General features: G+C 41.6%; 1 protein-coding gene across 1 annotated transcript in view; it reads left to right on the top strand.

Annotated features, from left to right (window-relative positions):
- LOC116504359 (transcription activator BRG1-like) overlaps positions 1-25,138 on the top strand; it is an 87,625-nt gene that overhangs the window by 4,872 nt on the left and 57,615 nt on the right. Inside the window, 8 exon segments of the mRNA XM_032211333.1 lie at positions 10,393-10,481; positions 12,643-12,889; positions 17,347-17,479; positions 18,121-18,513; positions 18,638-18,736; positions 20,989-21,247; positions 22,700-22,826; positions 24,567-24,740. Of these exon segments, the coding sequence (XP_032067224.1) occupies positions 12,668-12,889; positions 17,347-17,479; positions 18,121-18,513; positions 18,638-18,736; positions 20,989-21,247; positions 22,700-22,826; positions 24,567-24,740 (1,407 nt within the window). The 5' untranslated portion in view covers positions 10,393-10,481; positions 12,643-12,667.

Raw genomic sequence — 25,138 nt, 5'->3', positions numbered from 1 at the left:
TCGTGCCTGTGGAGTAAATGCTTTAACTATACTTTACCTTAATTAAATGGATGTAAAATCATTTACATTCCCCCCCCCTCCCATCTATGACTGTCCAACGTGCATTCCTCACATGCTGCTTAGAGAGCAGAGATGGCCCTTGGCCCAGAAAAAATGGACCCTTCTGCCTTTTGCTTGCTTTCAACCGTGACCCGACAAATGCGCGCCGACAAAACTGCGGCGACAAAAGCACGATCAGGGTTAGGGTTAGGGTTATAACGTTGTTTTCACGTCCCACTATGTTGTTTGTTGATGGCACGCTTTTGTCGGCGCGATTTTGACGTCGCAGTTTTGTCGGTGCGCATTTGCTGGTGAACCACTTTCAACATGAAAGCCTGGTGCTACTTCCAACTAGTCCAGGAATCTAGCATAAGGTGGAAATGCGTGGCACAACAAAACCGCGCTCGTCAAAATAGCGGTGATAAAATCGCGTCGCTAAAGCCGTGACGTCATCACCGCCGCGACAACAGCGCGGCGACAGAAGGGCACTTTAAAACAGCGCGGCGGCAGAAAGCAGATTTAAATTAAGATAAGGGTTAGGGTTAGGTTTAGGGTTAGGGTTTGTTTTAGGGTTAGGTTTAGGATGCTGAGTGCTTGGGAATGCGCGGATTTGCCCTCCGCGATTATGTCATCGCGGTAGGGTCGCGTTTTTCCTTAGCGCTTCGAACGGCGCGAATTAATCTTCGCGCTTATGTCTCCGCGGATAAGGGCTTCGCGGATTTGTGGTGGAACCGTGGAAATGTTCTGTGATCTCCTTTAAAAACAGGAGGAGGAAAAGAGGATCTGTTATTTTTAACTTTTTCAACTGGAGAGAGAGAGGAAGAAGCGAAAAAATAAAGTGTGCGTGCTCGTTTTATGATTGTAGTCTAGAGTCATGATTTTGTACTCAACACAGAACTAAAAGATTTGTCTCACTCAACCAGTGCTCCTTAGCCTCGGAGGGAATATTCTAAAGCACTGAATGGTTTCTAGCAATTGCATTCTGCTTTTCTTGCCTTTTTTCAACGGCAGGTAAACTGGTCTTCTAAATCCAGGGATTCTTATCAAGCATGTTGCCTCTCAAAGGCAATGTATTTTTTTTCTTTTCAGCCACTCTTGGCTGTTTCCTACCTCTTGCTTACCTTGAAGAAACGTTTCCTTCTTATTCGTCTCTTCCCAGCTTGTTTTATTTATTTGTATATTTATAAATGTATAAGCTGCTTTAGTTGAGACTGACATACAAAAGAGCATTGAAGCAAATAGGAACATTGTTCTCTGCTCAGACAATTTTCCCTTTTTTCCCCCCAAGAAGATTTTCTCCTTTGTTGCTCTTGAGTCCCTTATTCTTTTTCCTCAATACTTTATCATAATGAGGAAAAGGGACTGGCAGGGTAGAACATTTTGGAAAATGAAACATTTCCACTATTTCCTTCATTATATTATATTATTCTGCCCCCCAAATAAGACATACGTTTCCCCTTTTGCTTAAAGCAAAAAATATATATAATTTAAACATCTGTTTCATTTTTTTAACTAAATGTTATCATGATGTTCGAACTCTGCTAACCATGATTGGTATTAACTAAAGTTAGTGAAGTCATTTTAATTTATAAGTTATACATTTATTTGTTTTCAATAAAGTTAAATCAAGATAAGATTTACACATAGAGCTAACAATATTTGATCTGAAAGGGAAGTGGAAAATTGATTTTGTATAATCCTGAATCTTCCTATCTTTCTTTTTCATTTTGTTGAACTGTGAAGTTTGGTACTATGTACAAATCAGAACTTCACAATAAGATAAATTGGACATTGCATGGACTGTGATTCAGAACTGAAACAATTGGAAAAGGGAGACTCAGCCCATAATAGTGTTGAAGTTCATCTTTCTGACTTGCCAGATTATTTAAATCAAGAGATTGAAGTAAATTAGCTAAAAGCAAACAAAAGTCATTTATTTTTCTACTACCATAGTTGCAAGACAATTGTTTACTAATACCTTATTTTTTATTTAGTGCCTGCAAAGCAGCATCGACTCATGGCAGCTGCCTGGACAAGTCCCAGCACAAATACTATTTGCGTACTCCTTACGTAAAATTTCTCAATAATTTGTTGGGGTAGATTCACAAAGATCCTTAAAGAGTTCCACTGCTATCCCTCAAGGAATTCAAATCCTGCTGCCCAAATATTTTAAAGCTTCCTAGACCTGATGTGGCTGATAGAAAAAAAGATTATATAAAATGGATGAGATCCTTCTACTACTACTACAAGGTAGTCCTCGACTTACGACCATAATTGAACCCACAATTTCTGTGGTTAAGTGAGACATTTGTTAAGTAAGTTTTGCCCCATTTTACGACCTTTCTTGCCACCGATAAGTGAATCACTGCAGTTGATAAGTTAATAATCTGATTGCTAAGTGAATCTGGCTTCCCCATTAACTTTGCCTGTGAAGAAGTCGCAAAAAGGGATCACATGACCCTTGGGAGACAGCAACGGGCATAAGCATGAACCAGTGGCCAAGGATCTGAATTTTGATCACATGATCATGGGCGTGCTTCAAAGGTTGTATCCAGTGGTGGGATTCAAATAATTTAACAACCGGTTCTTTGCCCTAATGACCCTCTGAGTAGGTGGGGCTCGGTGGTCATGTGACTGGGTGGGTGTGGCCAACTCAAGGTCACTCATGTTGATGGGCGCTTCGCCTTTGTTGTTACAATGGTAATAAGGGTTAACCGGAGAGGCAGTTTCTGTAAGCAGGGCAATAAAGATTAAGCTAGAAACAACACCAGAATGTTTCCTTCCTGCCTTCCTTACAGGATTAGCCCTGTAAAGTGGGGAAAAACCAAAAGAAGATTTCTTCCAACAACCGATTCTCCGAACTGCTTAGAAAGTTACCAACCGGTTCTCCCGAATAGGTGCGAACCGGCTGAATCCCACCACTGCCTTACAGATTAAATGTTGGACATGTTTAGGAAAGCAATTGGAGGATTCTCTTAGTTTTGTTTCCTTCCCATGGTTTCCCTTCCCATTCCTTCCCTCTGCCAGTAGAACAAACATCAGCATTAATGTGAAATAAGGCTAGGATTTCGGAGGAGATGAGATTCTCCCGAATAGGTGCGAACTGGCTGAATCCCACCACTGGTCGTATCTGTGAAAAAGGGTCATAAGTCCTTTTTTTCAGTGCCATTGTAACTTTGAACAGTCACTAAGGAACTGTTGTAAGTCGACTACCTGTAAAAGATCAGCGATCTATCACTATAGAATCCTCTGAATGAAATTAACTAGGCAATTTATATGACTTATATAGATAGTGCTTGTTTTATTAAGTTGGAGTTCATTTTCATTCCCCTCTGCAATTCATTGTTGATAGGTTGATTCTCTATAATTACGGTAAGTCACTAACTCAATAACATTCTCTTTCATGCCATTCCTTGAATTGGACAAATTTATTCTCTTGTTTTGAGAATGAACAAAGGAATGGATTAAGAGAAGATGGACAGGAGAAAAATGTTTCCATCTTATCTAAACGTCTAAGGACAATTTTAAATGTGTGTTTAGAAGGGTTTTGACTTCTTATCGTCCAAAACAAATGGTAAATCTTGTTCTTTTTTTATACTTACAAATACATGATGCTATTCCTTGTGGCCTACCATATTACTTAGAAGGTTCTGATAGAGGGAGTATCTGAAAAGGAAACAAAAAATTGCAGGAATAGTCACTCTGCTCTTCCTTTTCTTCCTACACATGATAAAAAATTATGTTGTCAAGTTTAAAATTGTGTCCTAAGTAGCAATTTAATTGCAGCAAATTATCATTTAACTAAATAGTTAAGTCCACTATAGCTAATAGGTAAATCAGTTGCTCCTCTTATCAATATTCTGTCCGTATCAATTTATATATAATGATAAATTGTAAAATTATATACATATGCCTAACAATATGTATGCAAACAATTTTATAATTTTCTGTAATATAAAAATGCTACATAAAAATCCAATCAATTTTTAGTGCTAAGACTCAGATTTGTCACTGAGAAACTCCCAAAGAAGCTATTATTGAAACAATGCTCTTATAAATTGAGGGAAATTGCACTGGCAGAAAAAATTAACTTAACAGAAAAACTGCTTTAAAAACCTATAATAAAAAATAGATTTAGTCAAGTGTGGATGCCATTTATTAGTAATATTACTAAGGTACATAGAAATTGGTAATAAGTAATAACAGGGAATTACCCTTTTTAATGACCCTGTAATCCCTTAATTCGAGATAGCATTAGGGAGACTGGATAATGTAATTATTAGTTATAATTACTACCATTTGGAATCGATATAATAAATATTGATGCTTAATGTTTATACTTTATTCAGAAATAATACTCCCAAAGTATCAGCTTCACTTTTTTCTTCCTTTTTTTGCCAGAAGAGGCTTTTCCCTTTTCTGTTTAGTTTATTTTTCAGTTTGATTTTATTTTTAGGTTGATACTACATTTGCTTAATAAAAAAGCAATTTTTAAAAATAATAATATTCTGTGGGGGGGGAATCTAATTCTAAAAATTGCTTTGTTTCAGAATATTAATAGTATAATGAATGCATTCAAATTAAGTAATTCCAGTTAAGCTTTTCTAATAATTATCCTCAGAAAGCAGACAGGTAAACAGAATGATCTTCACTTGTTAATTGGAGCACCCGATCTCAGGTTTTCAAGGAGCTTTCCAACAAATGAATGCAGGTGAATGATGTCAGCATCACCTGGGTGGAACTGAATGGCAAAGATAGCATCACATCCGATGAAGCAAGCTCTGCCTTCTTCTGTAAATGTGTTCTGGCACTGCACATGCCTCCAAATAAAGTGGAATTCGCAGTGCTGCAGTGAAACGGTATAGGGTTTCCTGCCCAGGCAGGGGGTTGGACTAGAAGACCTCCAAGGTCCCTTCCAACTCTGCTATTGTATTGTATTGTATTGTGTGATAGTGCTTTTTTCATCTCCATAAAAGCACGATCCTTCAGATGCCTGTGTCCACGGTTCCCCCTCCCTATATGGAGGAAAGAGGCTCTCTTTCCATGGGAGAGAGAATTCATGAAGCTAAGCATTGTTCAACTTTAGTGGGCATACCTGGGAGCCACCTGTTTCAACAGATCATCAGCCAGCCACCACTAAGACGTAGCCTTTGGGGTATTTTGGAGATTGGGAATTTCCAACTTGGGAAGAACCACTTTTAGGAAGGGGAAAACCAGGGGTGGATTTCTCCCATCCAGATTTGAAATCTTCTTCCCGAATGCACCCCAGGATCCTGTCTCATGGAAACTGGAGATCCCTCTAAAGGCTTGGCCAATTTTTGAAAAAGAGAAGCTGGAAGAAACTCTTTAAGGCACGTCAAGAAAGCGGTAACAAAAGCCTCCACAGTTGGACATTTCACAATCTGGCTGATGTGTCCCAAAAGCTCCAGGGCGATTTCTCGCTGAGCCAGTTGGCAGCTGATGACATAGTGATTATGTAACCCATACAGGTTGGTGTTATATGGTTGAAATAATAACAGTACTTAAGACTGTGATCCTGTCCATGTTTACCCAGAAGAAAGCTCTCTTGAATTCTGGAAACCGCTGCTTAAAATATGTATAGACGTATGGAAGAATGAAAGTTTTAAGCTATCGGTGAGCAATTGGTTCTCTTTTTTTTGTAGCTAGAGCCTCAACTGACCATTGTTGCATGAAAGGGATGACAATGTTTTTTCACCCTCGTGGGCAGAATCTGTATGAAAATTGCAGAAAAAGTCTTACCTCTGTAACGTTCCCGTGGTTCGTCCATGAGGCCAATGTTGAGAAAAGACAGGACACGATCTTTCTCGGGATGGAGCGACCCAGATTGGGGGTCTGAGAGCCCCTTTTATTGAGATAGGACAAAGGCAGGAGGAGCAATAGCATGTGATTAAAAACAGCCTGTAAAAGTACAATTTCTAATCACTGCTCCGGGAAGTTCTGTCTATATATGGTCAAATCCTGGGCGTCATTGGTAGGGCACATCTCAGGATGTTATGTTATGAACTATCAGGATGTTATGGAGTTTTAGGAGTTTGTTTTCTCCTGTGTGGTTCAGCGTGGCTCTGCATGCCCCGTTATGAACTGGGCCATGGGGGACACACACCTACACAAGGAACTATATTACAACATCTCCTACTTTTTTAGCCCGTTTAGGAAAAATCAACTTATGGTATCTACTATGACACTTTTGATTTCCTAGTCATCTAAAGCCTTAATTTCTCGTTTTTTAAGTTAGCCCTATTTCCTGTTACCTTTAAATCTAGGGAGTTCCAATCTCTTAAGTTAAGCTTGATTCCTGGTCATTGTTATGAATACATCCCTGTAGATTTCTTGGCAACAGTAGAAAAAGTATTTGACAGTTGCCTTCTCCCGGGATGTTTTTCGACTTGCCAGTCTAACCTACAGAACAGGTATTCCTTGAATGTTTCTCATCCCAGGTGCAGGAAGGTTAGGCTGGTTGCTGCTGAGACAAGCTGTTGCTTAGTAAGTATTTCTATTGCCTTTGGATTCTTCCCATCAGCGCCTAAAATAGTTGTGGCCCTTCACTGAAAAAAAAACCCCTCTTTCTAGTTTAATTCAGGCTCTGCTTTCTACAGTGTGAAGAATACAATACATTTGACAGAAAGTTATGTCTTAGTTTACGGCCAGAATGTATGTATGTATGTATGTATGTATGTATCAGGGGTGGGTTTCTTGTCCCGTTCCAACCGGTTCGGTTGGAACGGGGCCAGCGGCGTCCTCGTGCACGCGCGTGGTGCACGCATGCGTACTAGCATCTGTGCGATGCTCCAGCTGCTCCTGGAGGATCGCGCAGGCGGTGTATGCATCCTGCGCATGCGTGGAAGCGCAGAACTCGTCAAAACCGGGTAAGAAGCGCGGGCGGGCGGGCGGGCCCTTCGCCGTTCCCGGAAGTTACTTACTTCCGGGTTCGCCGACCAACTGGTTCGCAGGGACCGCCGCGAACCGGTTGAAACCCGCCCCTGGTATGTATTTATTTATTTATTTATTTATTTATAAAATTTATATGCCGCCCAATCCCGAAGGACTCCGGGCAGCTTACAAAAAAGAGGGAAACGGTTTAAAATCGCAACACCACATTCATTCGTTCTGATCGGGGCCGGACCTCAACAGTGAGGTCAACAGCCCCAGGCCTGCTGGAACAGCCAGGTTTTTATGACTTTCCTGAAGGCCATGAGAGTGGGTGAGGTCCGGATCTCTGGGGGTAGCTGATTCCAAAGAGTCGGAGCAGCCACAGAGAAGGCTCTCCTCCGGGGGCCCGCCAGCCGACACTGTCTGGCTGATGGCATCTGAAGGAGGTCCAATCTGTAGGATCTTACTGGCCGCTGGGAGGTATCTGGCAGTAGGCGGTCTCGAAGGTACGCTGGTCCTAAGCCAGCGTACCTTCACCAACACTAATAACCAACACCATGTACCCTGCAAGAAGTTTGTTTATTTTATTATTAGATTTTTATCCTCCTTTATTACTTATAAGTATGTCAAGGTGGTGAACATATATAATACTTCTAGATCAAGAGTGTCAAACTCTATCGCATCACGGGCCGGATCATGACGTATAGGAACGTTTTTTGCCTTTGTGGAGCTGGGATGGGCATGTTCCGTGCATAGCACATCTGGCCTGGATGCTGCCCGTTTGACAGGCTTGTCCTGGATTCATCTTGAGTAACATTTTATATACTTTAGAAATTACATGCTCATCTCCAGAACATAAACTGGTGTCCAGTTCATATTTACTTCCCATGAAAGCAAAACCTCTTTTATCAAATTTAAACCTTTCAAAAATTCTACAATAATTAAACCAATCCCAAGGAAATCGCTTATTAATTGTTCTCCTCTCTTTATCTTGAATTCCTGTTTTTCAAATATCAGTAAGTCTCGCTACGTCCTCCATTTTGCATTCTGATAGCATCTCTGTTCTGTGAAGCGCTTCATGAGGGGATAGCGAATGTGGCAGCTTATCCGCTAATCTTCCTTTGTGCTTCTACCATACACATGCAATCGATTGCCTAATATCATAAATCTTAAAACCTTAACTTTTACTTTGTCATACCACAGATAGGCATGCCACCCAAACCTCAAATCAAAATCTTTGAAATCTAACAGCCTTGTATTTTTTAAAGTTATCCAATCTTTTAACCATACCAGACAACTGCATCGTAATGTAATTAAAATCAAGCAAACCCAGACCTCCTCTATCTTTAGAATCTTGTAGCAGCTGATATTTAATTCTTGATTTTTTATTTTATTTTGCCAAATAAATGTAGATATAGCTTTCTGCCACTGTTTGAAAATGGAATCTCTAATCAATATCGGTATAGTCTGAAATAACATTCTAGGTCAGGAGTGTCAAAACTCGAGGCCCATGGGCTGGATCCGGCTGCTTAGATCTGGTCTGTGGGGCTGCCCTGGAAACAACAAAGGACTCACCTGTGGTGCGTCTGCCAGCAAAAATGGAGCTCAGGGGGGCCAAGTGTGACCGTCCCCGGGTCCGTTTTCGGCCGGGATGGCCTGCTGCACCCCTTTGCCAGCAAAAACATGGGTGTCCCCATCCCCTCTGAGCTCCGTTGCTGCTGTCAGAGGGTTTCAGGAGGCCGTCGTGGGGGGGGGGGCGCTGACAGAGGTCTAGCAAAACAAACTAAAAACAATACAAAAAGATAAACGTTTCCCCTTTTGCATTTGAGCATGCAAGAAGGGACAAGAACAAGGTGATCAGTCATCCCGCTTTTGGCGGGACAGTCCCGATTTTTAACAATTTGTCCCGCGGCATTTTTAAAAAGTCCCGATTTTTGGAAAGAATGCACGGCAAGCTAGGGAATGGCGGGAGAACAGGAAGGGAATATATGGTTTTCGGCAGCCATGTGGCTATTTTTTTAATGTGTTATATTTGTAAATTGTACTTATGTTCGGTCAATGGTGTCTCGCTTTACCAATGTTAAAATCTGGTCACCTTAGTCAAGAAAGGAGAAAGGGAAAGAGAAAAGACTAAGAAAGGGAAGGAAAGATGGTAAGAGCAGAATAAGGAAAGAGGGGAAGGAAGGATGGAGAATGGAGAGGGAAAGAGGAAGGAAGGAAGGAGATTATAATGAGAGTGAGGAATGGTCTGAGGGAAATCCTGCCTTAGTACTTGGCCACCACAGGGTCAAACACAACCCTGATGCAGCCCTCAATGAAATCAAGTTTGCCACCCCTGTTCTAGGTAGTTCATTAATTTTAATTACTGGAATTCTTCCCATTAATGAAATCCAGCTTTATCTCTTTCCTTATTTTACATTAATTTTTTTGTAAAGCTTAGAATTTCCCCCAGTAGGAATAACTTCCAAGTACTGAACTTTCTTCACAACTTTAATTCCAATTTAAATTCCAGTTTTAAATTCCAATTTAAATTCCAGTTTTAAATTCCAATTCTTTCTGATCTTCTACATTTATGTTCTTAGTATTGTCACCTTTGATTTGTTTATTTTTAAATCCACCATTTCTCAAAAACATTTTGATCTTCTTCAACACATTCATTGTTCCCTAGAGGGTTCTCTTGCACAATCAATGCCAAATCGTTGGCAAATGCGCGTCATTTGTAATTATGTACTTAAATTTGTAGTCCTTTTGCTCTGTTATCTTGTCTAATATCTCTATTTAACATTTCCAAACACTAGAATAAATAATAAAGGGGATAAAGGACACCCCTGTCTTGTTCCCTTCTGGTTTTCACGTGGTTTTGTAAAATCTCCATTCACCAAGCTTTCTGGAGTGTATAGATGGGACTTCAGACCCTGTATAAAGTCCAATCCAAAAACCCATCTTTTCCACTACTTTAAGCATAAAGGCCCAGTTTAAGTTGTCAAATGTTTTGGGTTTTTTGCATCCAGAAAGATTAATGCAACCTCTTTGTCACTGCATTGTTGTAAATATTCAATTTTATTCAAAATTATATTGCATTATCTTTTAGTTGTCTTTTAGGTAAGAAGCCACACTCGTCTTCATGTATATAATCTCCAGTTGTGTTAATTAACAACTCTCCTCCTCCCTACTACCAGAAGATGATAGAGTTTATTCAGTACTTCAAAGAATGGATTGTCTTCTTTCTTTGTGGATTGACGTTGCAAATATATTTCAAATGGTATATGTGTATGTGTACTGTTACTCTCTATTTTGGGCACATCAGGTTGAATGAACTGATTTTCCGAACTGGAATGTTGTAACCTTTAGTGTTGGGCATAATCCTACACAGGCAGATGGTGACTATTTCACAACTTGAAAGTGACAGATTGCAGATATTTTGAATAGAAGAATAAGTACGGTGTTTTTTCCCCCCAACAGAATTGGAATCGGTACTGGGAAGAGGGAGAGACCTCGCATCACTATACAGGACTGATGTTATGAATTGATTGACACATTGACTCTCCCAGGTACGTGAAAGCAAAGAATGAATGCCCTGTTTCCAATTTTTTAAAATATAAATAGAAGTATTTCAGTGATACATTTTGTGTAACATCAACATCTTAATGGGTTAAAATTGAAAAAAAAGTATTTATTAAAATAATGAAAATAACACATTTAGGTAAAATTTTAGATGCTTACATAGCTAAAGTTTAGATATAATGTAATTGGTCTTAATTTGTTTTACTTGTTAGCCACTTTGAGTGATTGAGATCACTTAATTTTTAATTCAAAAGGTTTTACCTTTTCTTATAAATACAAGCTAATCATTCTTTGACCCGAAGCTTTTGATTAAAATATAACATTTGGTCTCCATTTATGTTTTTGGAATGGGATATTTCCGGGCATGACTGCAAGTGGATTTCGGCCTGAATGAGAGAAAATGCAAAAAGGAAACCAGGTAGAAATAGTAGGATGGAAATAAAAATCCCCACCTAATGTTTTGGTGCAGTGGAACACTTTCATTTCATATCCGAAGGAGATATAGAGCATGATTTCTTTTGCAATAACTCATAAAAAGTGTAAGCAGGAGCTTGCGTTAACCATCACACAGTTCTGGCCTACTGTATGCACCCCTGCAGGGAGCTAGCCTCCAAGTATATCGCAAAATATCCATTTCCATAAGCAGGCTGCCTTTAAGCAGAGGAAGCCTGCTGTTAGCCTAATATATGGAGAGACAATATAATTCAGCTGCTGGAGTTCAGTTGTTCATGGAAATATAGACTTGTAGGCTCATTTGGGTTCTCTGAAATCTCCTTGGGCAGCCTGGGTGGGTTGGAATTTTTGGTAAGATTTAAAATTGTTAAATGTATATAAGACCACACTTTGCTCAGGAACAAGTGAATAGAGATGACTTAAAGCATGACATAAATAGCATATTTTGGAATTATTTATCCCAGTGTTTCTCAACCTTGGCAACTTGAAGATGTCCGGACTTCAACTCCCAGAATTCAGCATTCGCTGGCTGGGGAATTCTGGGAGTTGAAGTCCGGACATCTTCAAGTTGCCAAGGTTGAGAAACACTGATTTATCCGCTTATAAGTGGATGATCCAATAGAAGTTAGTGAAAACTGAAGCAGTTATTCGGTTAGAGAAACTTCTCTTCTTGCTTATCTTTAAGAAGCATTTTGCTTTTTAATGCAAAATTAATTACTTTTTAGTTTAGAAGTAGTCCTTAACTTATGACCATTCATTTAATGACCATTCATCATTACAGTGGCCTCAAAAAAAGTGACTTGTGACATGTACTCGGACTTAAGACCATAGCACTACCCTCAAGGTTACGTGATTTCAGTTTGGGTTCCTGTGTCCTGCAGTCACATCATTGCAATTTGTTATCTTTTCTGCCAATTTCCTGTAGAAAAAAATAGCAAAAATTGCCCATTGGAGAAGCTGAATTCACGGAACCACATTTCATTTAATGCCCACTTGATTAGCTTAATGACCACAGCGATTGGCTTAATGACCATCATCAGAATCGACTTAACTTACAACCTCAATGACTTATGATGGAAATTCCACTCCCAGTTGTGGTCATAAGTCAAGGACTGCCTGTAAAGACACATTAACTATACTTTCACCCAAACAAGGAATTTATTGACAGCCTCTCTGGTCCCTGTTCGGAGTCTGAACCCTGCCCAGGGTCCTCCACATTTTCCAGAGCCGACACATAGGGTTCCTCGCTATCGGAGTCCATCGGCAGCTCCAACGGCTCCTGCTGGGCCACAACAGAAAAGTGTCTGGGTTACAATGAAGCATTGGAATTTTCTGTATCTCTTCGCTGCCATCTTGTCATTCAGATTCGTGCGGTTGTATTTTGAAATACACTGAATTTGCCAACAATAAATAGGTAGATGATTTGTGAATTGATACTTGGGAGCTTGACAACACAGTCCTTTATTTTCCTCAATGTCCCAAGGATACTGGTTTGAAAGGAAAGTAAGTCCAGTTCAATACTGTTCGGTACAGTCCTTGAAAGATTTCAAATACTTATTTTTAGTGCTTTCTTTTCCCTTACAACAGCCTGTGGTATCTTTAGAAAAACCTATATTATGATTATGTCATACTGTTAACGATGATTGCATTTAATTAACAGATACTCACCCCTAATAATACATTCTCTTTCACTAGGATATTATTTTGAACATCACTGAAAATGTCTACTCCTGATCCTCCAATGGGAGGGACACCTCGTCCCGGGCCTTCCCCTGGTCCTGGTCCTTCTCCTGGTGCTATGCTGGGCCCTAGTCCTGGGCCATCCCCGGGTTCTGCACACAGTATGATGGGTCCCAGCCCAGGACCACCATCAGCAGGGCACTCTATACCACCACAAGGGCCTGGAGGTTATACTCAGGATAACATGCATCAGATGCATAAGGTAATCGAGGTTGATATTCTTTCATCTGCCTACATCCTGAACCACATGAGCTTTACTCAAATAGAAAGGGAAATAGGGGGATCGATTCCTTTATTATTTTAGTGATGAAATGTAGCACAGCCGAATGTTTTAGTGTTAAATTTCAATCGGGGGGCTGTGTGTGTTGTATTTTATTCAGGAGTTCAGGCTGCTGTAGATAGAACTCTCTCCTTCTCTTTTTCCTCCCCCAAAAATGTAATAAGTAATAAAACATATACAATGAGCCCCTGACTTTGAGCCCAAAATTTCTGTGGCCAAGTGAAACATTCGTTAAATGAATTTTGCCCCATGTTGCAACCTTTCTTGCCACGGTTGTTAATTGAATCACTGCAATGGTTAAGTCAGCAACAGGGTTGTTAAGTGAATAGCAATAGCAGTTAGACTTATATACCGCTTCATAGGTCTTTCAGCCCTCTCTAAGCGGTTTACAGAGTCAGCATATCGCCCCCAACAACAATCCGGGTCCTCATTTCACCCACCTCGGAAAGATGGAAGGCTGAGTCAACCCTGAGCCGGTGAGATTTGAACAACCGAACTGCAGCTAACAGTCAGCTGAAGTGGCCTGCAGTACTGCACCATAACCACTGCGCCACTGGCTTCCCCATTGACTTTGGTTATCCAAAAGTTGCAAAAGGGGATCCCAGGACACTGCAACGGACATGAGGATGAGTCAGTTGCCTAGCATCTGAATTTCAATTGCATGAACCATAGGGTTGCTACAGTGGTTGTAAGTGTGAAAAAAGTCATCTTTTTCACTGCCATTGTAACTTTGAACAGTCACTAAACAAACTGTTGTAAGTCGAGGACTACTTGTAATAAGAGAAGGTGGCAACCTTGTTTTTTAAGATGTGCAACCAGCAACCAAGTAGAAGTCTTGTAGGTTGCAAGACGTTCATTCTTTCCACACACACACACACACAAAAGATTTTGCAAAGAGAACAGTCTATATTGAATTGTTTTCATGGAGTAGCTGTGTTAGTCATGTGTCATGGAAGCAAGAAAAAATTCTGCAGCACCGTAAGACTAACTAACATCACCACTTACATATATTATCATTTGCTTTGATGGATCACAGTCCAAGCTAATGAGGCACAGGTAGTCCTTGACTTTTGACCACAATTGGGACTGGAACATCTGTCACTAAGCAAGGCTGTTGTTATATGAATTGATTTTACAACTTTTGGTAGTTGTATGTGGTACATGGTAGTTACGTGAATCCGGCTTCTCCAATTAAAACCGCTTGGCAGAGATTTCGCGGATGAGTTGGTCTTTATTATAGAGGATCCCCTAGAGACAGGAATTACACTATTGATTTGATTTTGATTTGATTTGATTTGTCTTGTATGCCGCCCACTCCCGAAGGACTCCGGGTGGCTCACAATAACGACTCACTATTACGAGAAGTAGGAGAATTTGGCAATGTGGGAGGGCTTAAGATAAATAGGGACAAGATAAAGATACTAAGAATCTTATTACTAGAAAGAGGAATTGGAGGAGAAATTCGCGATTCAGATAGTTAGGAAAGTGAAGTATCTTGGAATTTGGTTGATGGCGAAATGTTTCTCTATAAGAGAGGATAATTATGATACACTACTACGACAAATACAAAAAGATTTGGATAATTGGGTGAAATTAGAATATCACTAATTGGAAGAATTTCAACGATTAAAATGAACATACTGCCTAAAATCCGGTTTCAATAAAATTAGGGAATTTTTTTTAAAGAATTAAATAAAATAACATTAAAGTTTATTTGGCTGGGGAAGAAATCCCGTATAAAATTAAAACTTTTGCAAGGTAGTAGAAATAAGGGAGGTTTTTGACTCCCAGATTGGGAAATTTACTACCACGCAACAGCCGTGACTTGGCTTAAAGATTGGGTAAACCTAAATAATAAAAGGATATTAACAATAGAGGGTCATAACCTTCAACTCCGCTGGCATGCATTTATTTGGGATGGAAAAAACAAAACACACTCATATTCCGAGAGACATTTAGTAAGAGATGCCCTGTTATATGTCTGGGAGAAAATCAAGAAAAATCATTATATGAAAATCCCACTCTGGCTATCAACAATGGAGGTAATCGTATACCATAATGTATTAGATGTAAATAAGCCAGTGAGACACAAAGATTTATTGGATGAACAAGGGATATTAAAATCCGATCTAGAATTAAAGAGTCAAGGAATAGAGATAAGTTGGTGGCCATATCTACAAATTAAGACAAGGTATAAAACAGACGTAGAACAATTTGGCTTCTATAGAGAACAGCAGGAATTAGACAAAATACTACAGGGGACCAGGAGGCGGGGGATCATTACCAAAGCGTAGAATTATTTCTTAAGATTTAAAATGGAGGAAGAAACAGTGAAGGAGACTGATAATCTGGGCCCAAAATTTAGGCTACAGTATTGATTTGGAACATTGGGAAAATAACTACAAATTAACAATGTCAGCGGCTTACAAAAAAAACTTGTAGATGTTTTATCGTTGGCATTTACCCCTGGCGAGATTGGCCAAAATGTTTCCAAACTGTTTGCCTGAATATTGGAGATGCAGTTATAAACAAGGAACTTTCTATCATACGTGGTGATCATGTCCTAAAGCAGTGGTTCTCAACCTGTGGGTTGGAACCCCTTTCAAACGACCCTTTCACACGGGTCGCCGAAGACCATTGGAAAACACATATTTTTGAAAAAATACAGAAAACATAGCAATAGCAGTTAGACTTATATACCGCTTCATAGGGCTTTCAGCCCTCTCTAAGCGGTTTACAGAGTCAGCATATCTCCCCCAACAACAATCCGGCTCCTCATTTCACCCACCTCGGAAGGATGGGAGGCTGAGTCAACCTTGAGCCAGTGAGATTAGAACCGCCGAACTGCAGATAACAGTCAGCTGAAGTGGCCTGCAGTACTGCACTCTACCCACTGCGCCACCTCGGCTCTTATAAAATAATTTTATGGTTGGGGGTCACCACCACATGAGACCCACTGTCCTAAAGCGAGGGAATACTGGCTCAAAGTAAAGAAATTGTTAGAAGAGATTACAGGACAAAAGTTAGCTGAAACCTGAAATATTCTTATTGGACATATTAAGGGGAAAACGTATAAAAAACTTCAGTATATAATACTGCATATATTAACCGCTGCTAGAATCGTCTTTGCTCACAATTGGAAACAGAACAATACCCCTTCTGAGCAAATGATAATAATAAAGTACTTGAATGTGCAGAGATGGATAGGTTAACCATGGAGTTAACCTAAAGGAGAGAAAAGAATCGGAATTCTATAAAATCTGGAATAAATGGTACATTTGGTTGGAAGATAGATGTAAAGCTAACACATAAAGAATATGTAAGATATATATCGAAAAGAACGAGAAATGTATATGTCTGTAAATATTGATATAATTTAACCGTATATATATATATAATACACAGTATAGTAACCTAGATAGTTAGTAATTATGTTAATGTGAGTGACATTGATATGGAAACGCTGTAATGATTGGAATTATATGTTGCTTTTTCATGTTGATATATATGTAATAAAGTTTTCAAAATAAAATAAAAAACGCTTGTCAGACACTAGCTGAGAAGATTGTAAATGGTAATTACATGACCCTGGAATATTGCAACTGTCGTAGATAAAGGCTGGTTCGAAGAGCCTGAACTTGGTATAGCGTGGAGATGCAGTGATGGTCGTAAGTGCAAGGACTGGTTACAAGTCACTTTTTTCAGTGCTATTGTAACTTCGGAATACCATTAAATGAATGGTTATAAGTTCAGGACAGCCCCAAGCAGCACTCTAAGCTTCCTAAAGGCTATCCATACCCTCTTTTTTTTGACAAAAAATGACCCGTTTTCATGAAAAACGGGCCGTTTTTGCTTGTTCTCTCTCCCCCCCCCCCAAGCACTCTACAAGCCTCCTAAGGGCTATTCATGCCCTTTAAAAAAATGGGTCCGTTTTTGTGAGCTTTGCAGAGTGCAAAAACTTTTTTTAAATGTTCCTCTTCAAAACCTTGCTGCGTGTTATACTCTGAAAAATACAGTATATATTAGATTTATTTGCTTCATTATGTGCCTTCAAATCTGTGTCAACTCTTAATCGCCATACAATCTCAAAAACGTGTCCATTTCAAGTATATTTAGCAATACATTTATGATGTAAATATAAATAGGACATTAAAAATATAATCTCATACATATCAAGAAATAAATGCAGTTATGTTTAATGAGACTTATTTCTGGGGAAGAGGGCCTGGCATTTGAGCTTGGTCTCTCCAGTTTATCTCAGTCTTGTTCAACTCTCGTGTCATCTGAGTATTTGCTGACTATTCTGTGGATAGTTTAGTTCTTCCATTGGAACAAATTTGTTTAGAGGAGATCTTTATGCGGGCTTTGTCCTATTGCAGCCAATGGATTCCATTCATGAAAAGGGAATATCTGAAGACCCTCGTTACAGTCAAATGAAGGGCATGGGAATGAGGGCTGGTGGGCACACAGGAATGGGACCCCCACCAAGTCCAATGGATCAGCATTCTCAAGGTATGGCATGCTTTCGGCACATTGCTGGTTAAATGTAGCATTTGTTCTACAATTAAATCTCCTCCTCCTACCCTTCCGATCCTTCATAACTTTAAGATAGCTTCTACAAGAAGCTTTCTCTTGTCTGTAAAGGATTTTTGCGTAATTTAGAGCCACGTTTTCTAAGCCTGCAAGAAGGAAGCTCTCTCTGCTGTAAATACTGGTCCTCAACATATTGAAGGTAAGACTCAACCTGAGGAGTGGGGGAATACACCATTCTTCTCATATGGAAAGTTACATCCTTTTGGAGTGACTATATAGTCATGGGGCGGGGAGTACACTCTGAGTTCTGTGGTTCTGCATATCAGGACATAATAAAAATCATCTGGTCTTTAGCAGTTCTTAAAAGTAGGTAAATACAACCTCAGAGGAACAACAACACATGGTATATACCCCATGTCGTCATTTATTTTACAAAAAAGAAACCAAAAATATACCATTCTGGTAGCTTCTACCAACCCTTGTCTACTAAAATGCAAGCAGGTGCTCCAGATAAAACTTCTTTATCCTTGATTGTGGAAAGTACAAAACAAATTAAGCTTTCTTTCTCTCTCTCTCTCCCATTTTCATTTCTTTTCTCTTTTTGTCTTGCCCTTTTGCAGGTTACCCTTCTCCACTCGGTGGTTCCGAGCATGCCTCAAGTCCAGTTCCAGCTAATGGCCCTTCTTCTGGCCCCCAGATGCCATCTGGCCCTGGTGGAGTCCCATTAGATGGTACTGACCCCCAAGCATTGGGGCAGCAGAATCGAGGCCCGACTCCTTTTAATCAGAATCAGCTGCATCAATTGAGGGCTCAGATCATGGCCTACAAGATGCTTGCCAGAGGGCAGCCACTGCCCGACCATCTTCACATGGCTGTGCAGGGGAAAAGGCCAATGCCTGGAATGCAGCAGCAAATGCCAACTCTACCTCCACCTTCTGTATCTGGAACAGGACCAGTGCAAGGACCAGGGCCTGCACCTGGCCCAACACCTCCGAACTACAACAGACCTCATGGTGAGTTACACTGAAGTCTTTTTGAGACCCATCTGGGGTGAGATTCTCCTAGGTCTCTTCCTTTGCTTAGACCAGAGGAGTAGAAAGCTTAATGGTGTCCCTATGCTCTCCCATGTCTTCACAGGTATGGGAGGGCCTAATATGCCCCCTCCTGGACCCTCAGGAGTTCCTCCAGGAATGCCTGGTCAGCCCCCTGGTGGACCACCCAAGCCCTGGCCGGAAGGTAAGGCTCTGGATTGGGGGACCTGGGTTTTTGATTAGCATCTCAATAATTAAATGAGGCTTCTAAGCCTCAGCCTGGCTTTTGCTATAAGAGGCTACCATGTCACATTTTTTTCACTGATACCATATGACGTTTAGTGCCTGAAAATATGTCACCAGTCTGAAAATCGCCACAAAAGTTATTGTGTTTGCGTATGGGTATCTGTCAGCCTTGCAAAATAATCCAGACCGGAAATACTTCTAGGTGAACTAATTCTATTTTTTGTAAGTTACATTAACAGAATCTTGGTAGTCTGAAAGTACATTTCTTTCCCCCCCACTCCTCCCCCTCCCCCGGTTGCGTTTTCAGCTTAAGAAAATAGGGAGGGTTCCTTTTGAAGCATGCCATGCCCACATTCCTTCTCCAAACTAAGCTGGCTCTTATCCCACTGTTCCCCTGCTATGCCTCCGTTTCCCAAGGTCATTCCCACAAGCCGCTGTACTATCTTTACTTTCAAGGATAAAGTTATCTACTTCATCAGAAAATGTTTATTTTTTTTCTTTATTCACAAGATTTATATCCCATACTCTATTCAAAATGACTATCAAGGTGGCTAACAATATGGTATAAATAATAATAAATAAAAAAATAATTCATGGACACCCGGGAACCCTGAATTCTTCTGTCAGTGTCAGTATCCACTGTCTGGGGACGTGGCACGACATAACCGCAAACGTCAAAAGCACGCCGACAAAACCGCGGCGCTAAAACCGCGATGTCAAAAGCACGCCAACAACAGCACGCCGACAGAAGCGCAATTTAAGTTAAGGTTAGGGTTAGGTTTAGGGTTATTTTCAGGGTTATGTTACAGCGCGCTGTTGTCGGCGCTTCAGCACTCATTCGTCTCCACGGTTTTGACGGCGCGGTTTTGTCACCGCGCTTTAGTCACACGCGCTTTTCTCATACGCGCATTTGTGGTGGAACCATCTGGGGAAATCAGCCAAGTCTTTAAAGCCTTATGAAAGCTAACAGGATCTTTGTTAATTGCCTCTCAGGTTACTTACTGCTTTGGCATAATGTAATGGCCATACAACAGATGCAGAGTGGCATCACATTTTCAGTTAGAGAGTGATAGACACTTAACCACCACCCATCCCCAAGATGAAGCTATAAGATGAAATTTCTAAGGCAGGGAAGTGCTAGCATATTCAATTTATTCAATTTATTCAAGTGCCTAAGTACATTCACCTAAATGTTGAAGCCAGTCTCTGGAGATTGTATTATTTTGCATGTATGCCCCCAGGTATGTGTTCTGAACCCCCTCGTCCCACACCAACACGCACTCTGAGCCAAAGATAAGTTATGGCATTTAATTAACAGACAGACAGGTCCGTGGCAGCAAACGGGCACAGACAAGCTTGGGCAGCAATCCAGCACAGATAAGCCCTGGCAGCAATCCAGCCTGCCAAGCTCACAATAATGTTCTCCGACATTAGTTCCTGCGTTGACTTCTGCAAAAGGGGCATGTGCACAAGCAGTCCTTTTATAGTCTGGAGAGGAGCCTAATGACTACCAGCTGAGTGCAATTACCTCCTGTAACTGCGTAATTGTTCCTTTCGCCTATTAGCTCTCTGGTGGCGGGCATCTAGGAACAACTCCCTTGTCTCCTCCCCACTGGTCCAAAGCTCAGGTGCCTCCTGGTGGCCAACCAGCCTCTCTGCGCCCTGCTCAGAGTCAGAACCCTGTCCAGGGTCCTCCAAAGCCGACTCATAGGGCCCCTCGCTGTCGGAGTCTGGTGGCAGCTCCAATGGCTCCTACTGGGCCACAACAGGGTTCTGTCTGAACAATGGCAGTCTGCCTCAGATATTGCAGTCTCTCCTGTGCAGGGTAGCCTGTTCCACTTAAGAACAGAATTTGCTTACTCTTTGTGATGGATTCTCAATTACCTCCTGTAACTGCACAACTGTTCCTGACGCCTAGTAGCTCTTTGATGGCGTGCATCCAGGAACAACTCACTACTGGCGTCCGGCTCACTCTCCCTTGTCTCCTCCCCACTGGTCCAAGGCCCAGGCGCCTCCTGGTGGCCAACCAGCCTCTCTGCGCCCTGCTCGGAGTCGGAACCCTGTCCAGGGTCCTCCACATCCTCCAAAACCGACTCATAGGGCCCCTCGCTGTCGGAGTCTGGTGGCAGCTCCAACGGCTCCTGCTGGGCCGCAACAGGTATGTATATGAGGGAACCCCACAAACATCTTCCTAACATTGTTCTTCAACAGGACCAATGGCAAATGCTGCAGCCCCTACTAGCACACCTCAGAAACTGATTCCTCCTCAGCCAACAGGCCGTCCTTCACCAGCACCCCCAGCAGTACCTCCAGCAGCATCCCCCGTCATGCCTCCCCAGACTCAGTCCCCTGGCCAACCGGCCCAGCCGGCCCCGATGGTGCAGTTCCATCAGAAGCAGAACCGTATCACTCCAATCCAGAAGCCGAGAGGACTCGATCCAGTTGAAATCCTTCAAGAGAGAGAATACCGGTAAAACTATGGCTTCCAATAGCAACTTTGCTGGCATTGCCCTGATAGAATATCCGGGTGACATTAATTTAGCAATAGCAACAGCAATAGCAGTTAGACTTATATACCGCTTCATAGGGCTTTCAGCCTTCTCTAAGCGGTTTACAGAGTCAGCATATCGCCCCCAACAACAATCCGGGTCCTCATTTCACCCACCTCGGAAGGATGGAAGGCTGAGTCAACCTTGAGCCAGTGAGATTAGAACCGCTGAACTGCAGATAACAGTCAGCTGAAGTGGCCTGCAGTACTGCACCCTAACCACTGCGCCACCTCGGCTCTTTGAATGAATGGTCTCGTTGATGTTATGGTTAGCTTTCGTGTTAACTGTATTAAGTAACCAAGCTCCAGGGAACAGTAAGCCTGTATGAAACCAAGGCAGCATTATAAATTTAGCAATTTATTAAAAGCTACCTGGTTTTGGAGGGTTGATTCTGTTACTTGGAACATAGCCCTTCTTCTGGAGCCGAGGTGGCGCAGTGGTTAAATGTAGCACTGCAGGCTACTTCAGCTGACTGCAGTTCGGCTGTTCAAATCTCAGCGGCTCAGGGTTGACTCAGCCTTCCATCCTTCCAAGGTGGGTAAAATGAGGACCCGGATTGTTGTTGGGGGCGATATGCGGACTCTGTAAACCACTTAGAGAGGGCTGAAAGCCCTATGAAGTGGTATATAAGTCAAATTGCTATTGCTATTCTGTATATAAGAAAACTTGCTATGTATGTCCCTGCCTATATTCAAGGATTTTTTTTTAAGATGGGAGAGTTTTTTTCTTTTTGTTTTTAGTCTTTCATGGAACCTCCCAAGTATTTAAGGAACCCCCAAGTCCTGAACTAGTGTGTCTGTCTCACTTTTAGCTGTTCGGCATTACATGTCACCTTCTCAAAGCAGTGACTTTGTAACTTTAATAAAATTTGTATGCCGCCCACTCCCATTGGGACTCTGGGCGGCTCACAGCAAAATAAAACATTTAAAAATTTAAAAAGATTACAATATTTAAAATTAATACATCATCCATACAGTCAAGTGGGGGTTGGATATAATCAACAGCCCCAGGCCTGCCAGAACAGCCAGGCCTTGGTCGCTTTACGAAAGGCCGGGAGAGTGGGAAGGGTCCAGATCTCTGCGGGTAGATCGTTCCACAGGGCCGGCGCAGCTACAGAGAAGGCCCTCCCTCGGGGGGCCGCCAGCCGGCATTGTCCGGTCGACGGCACCTGGAGGAGGCCCGACCTGTGCGATCTTATTGGTCGTTGGGAGGTGCCTTTCAAATGCTTTGAATTAGAATTCCCATCATTCCTAAGGCACTGTATTGGGAACAAGCGTTTTCGGAGATCAGCAGTGGAGTTCTTGCCTTTCTTGTTGGATGTACGCAATCCTTCATGCCGAAGCTCACTGAGTGTCCTAATCTTTTGTCTACAGCTTGCAGGCCCGCATCGCTCATAGAATCCAAGAACTTGAAAATCTTCCTGGGTCTCTGGCTGGAGACCTGCGCACCAAAGCAACCATTGAACTTAAAGCCCTGCGGCTGCTAAATTTCCAGAGGCAGGTCGGTGATGCACTGCTAGAATTTTGTTACACAGGACACTTTTTGAACGCTGAAATTAAACCCGTCGTCTCCAGAGAGAAGGGAAAGGAGAGGAGGAAGGAAGGAGAGAAGAAAGAGAAGAAAGGGGGGTAGGAAGGAGGGAGGGAGGGAAGGAAGGAGAGAAGGAGGGAAGGAAGGAGGGAAGGAAGGAGAGAAGAAAGGGAAGGAAGGAGGGAATGTAGGAGAGAAGGAAGGGGGGAAAGAAGGAGGAAAGGAAGGGGGAAAGGAAGGAGAGAAGGAGAAAAGAAAGGAGGGAAGGAGAGAAGGAGGGAAGGGGAAGGAGGGAGGGAAGGAAAGGGAGTAGGAGAGAAGAAACGAGGGAAGGAAAGAGGGAGGGAGGGAAGAACAAGTAGGACCGTTGTAAGATAAGATGGATCTATGGGATGTTAAAAAAGCAATCTTCAAGTATATTGTCAACAGTAGGGAAAATTGTTATATTATTATATTATTAATAAGAGCTTGCATATATTGTAAAAGAATGAAGCTCATGCTTGAGTAGCGTCCTTTAAATAAAATTCTTATAGAAACTCTTTAAAAATGTTCTCCCCTTAATGGGGCTTACCTAAATAAGTACCAAGCGGTTTTACAGATAGTTCTTCTCCTGCGACAGAGTGGTCCTGTATTTTCCGCTGCAGCGGAGCTCCAGTTTCACACGCCAGTGGACCATCCTGTTCGATCTCAGCCCTCTGAAACGATCCCTACTGAACGGGTGGCGTAATTTCACAGGCATTTGGAATATAGAAAACAACGGCATGCATAAAAAAAAATTCATAGTGTCTTTGCTGGCCCAGAAGGTTTTGTGTTTTATTTTGTTCATTAAACTTTTGGTACATCTTGACATGAGTAGATCTTCGCAGCAGCATGAATCTAGAAAAAACAAGGAAGCAAGGACAGAAGTGAAGTAGATTTTTCATAAAGAAGCCCCTTTGCAACTCAAGCTAGAGAGCATGTATAGGTCTACTGTATCCCCTAGTGGCTTTGACTGGCTGGTTTCTCTGTAAGAGCCTTCTTTTATTGATTTGATTTGATTTGTAAGGCCACCCAATCCAAATAATGTGACTCTGAGAAGTGTAGAACAGAAGAACAAATAAGAAGAAGGAAAGTAAATTGCACAACATATACATAATATTGAAATGTAAATGTTCTTTTAGCCAGAGTATAGCGGCAGCGTAGTCACAATGTGAGGTTTCACATAAATGTCTGGGTATTGTTTTAGGAACCGAATTGGAACTGAAACATATTCCTAGTTGAACATTTTGCTACTTTTGGTTAATCTCTCTCTTCCCCATAGATTTTCAGAATCAGTTTCATATTTTTGTGTTATGTTGCTTGTCAATACCCACTCTTGTTCTACTTTTCAGAAGGATAGTTCGAAGGGTGTTGTGTTTTCCTTTTGTGTCCAGGCAGAGTTCAGTACACTTAAGAATAGGTAAAACTATTTAAACTATGGAAAAGCAACAGAAAAATCTGTTCTCAGAGATGGGTCAGGTATAGTGAACTCTTTTTCAGAAGTATTTCTCATTATCCCTGGTGATGTAAAATACAGAGGTTTAAATTTTAACATGGATTCCGATGTTTGACTATAAACATAGAGGCAACATAAAGTGTTTTAGTTAACATAGACAGTAAGGGAAGCACTTGGTTGGACCACACTTTATTCTCAGTTAGCACGTACTTTTCTTTTAAAATTTTGTTCCACAGCTGCGACAAGAAGTTGTGGTCTGTATGAGAAGGGATACGGCCCTGGAAACAGCACTGAATGCCAAGGCATATAAGCGTAGCAAACGGCAATCCCTGCGGGAAGCTCGCATCACTGAGAAGTTAGAAAAACAGCAGAAGATTGAACAAGAAAGAAAACGCCGGCAAAAACATCAGGTACCTGTGGTTTCTGCTTTAATTTGAAAAAGTGGCATTTATTCAGGTGGTTGCACCACAAAACCGCGTTCGACTAAAGCGCGCTCGACGAAACCGCGTAGCTGACGTCATCAACAGGGCGACAACAGCGCGGAGACAGAAGCACGCTGTAAATGCTAAACCTAAAATTAACCCCTAAACCTAACCCCCCTAAATCTAACCCTTAACCTAACCCTAAACCTAATCCTAACCCTTAACCTAACCCTAAACCTAACCCTTAACCTAACCCTAAACCTATCCTAACCCTTAATCTAACCCTAACCCTAAACCTAACCGTTAAGTTGAATCGGCTTGCTTTCAAAGCGCTATTTAAAGCGCTCTTCTTTCTCCGCGCTGGCTGTTGTCGCCCTGTTGATGAC

This window comes from Thamnophis elegans, chromosome 2, assembly GCF_009769535.1.
Source record: "Thamnophis elegans isolate rThaEle1 chromosome 2, rThaEle1.pri, whole genome shotgun sequence".
In the NCBI taxonomy this organism is placed as follows: Eukaryota; Metazoa; Chordata; class Lepidosauria; order Squamata; family Colubridae; genus Thamnophis; species Thamnophis elegans.
The sequence above is the reverse complement of the archived record's forward strand: the minus strand, read 5'-3'. Positions and strand labels throughout refer to the sequence as shown.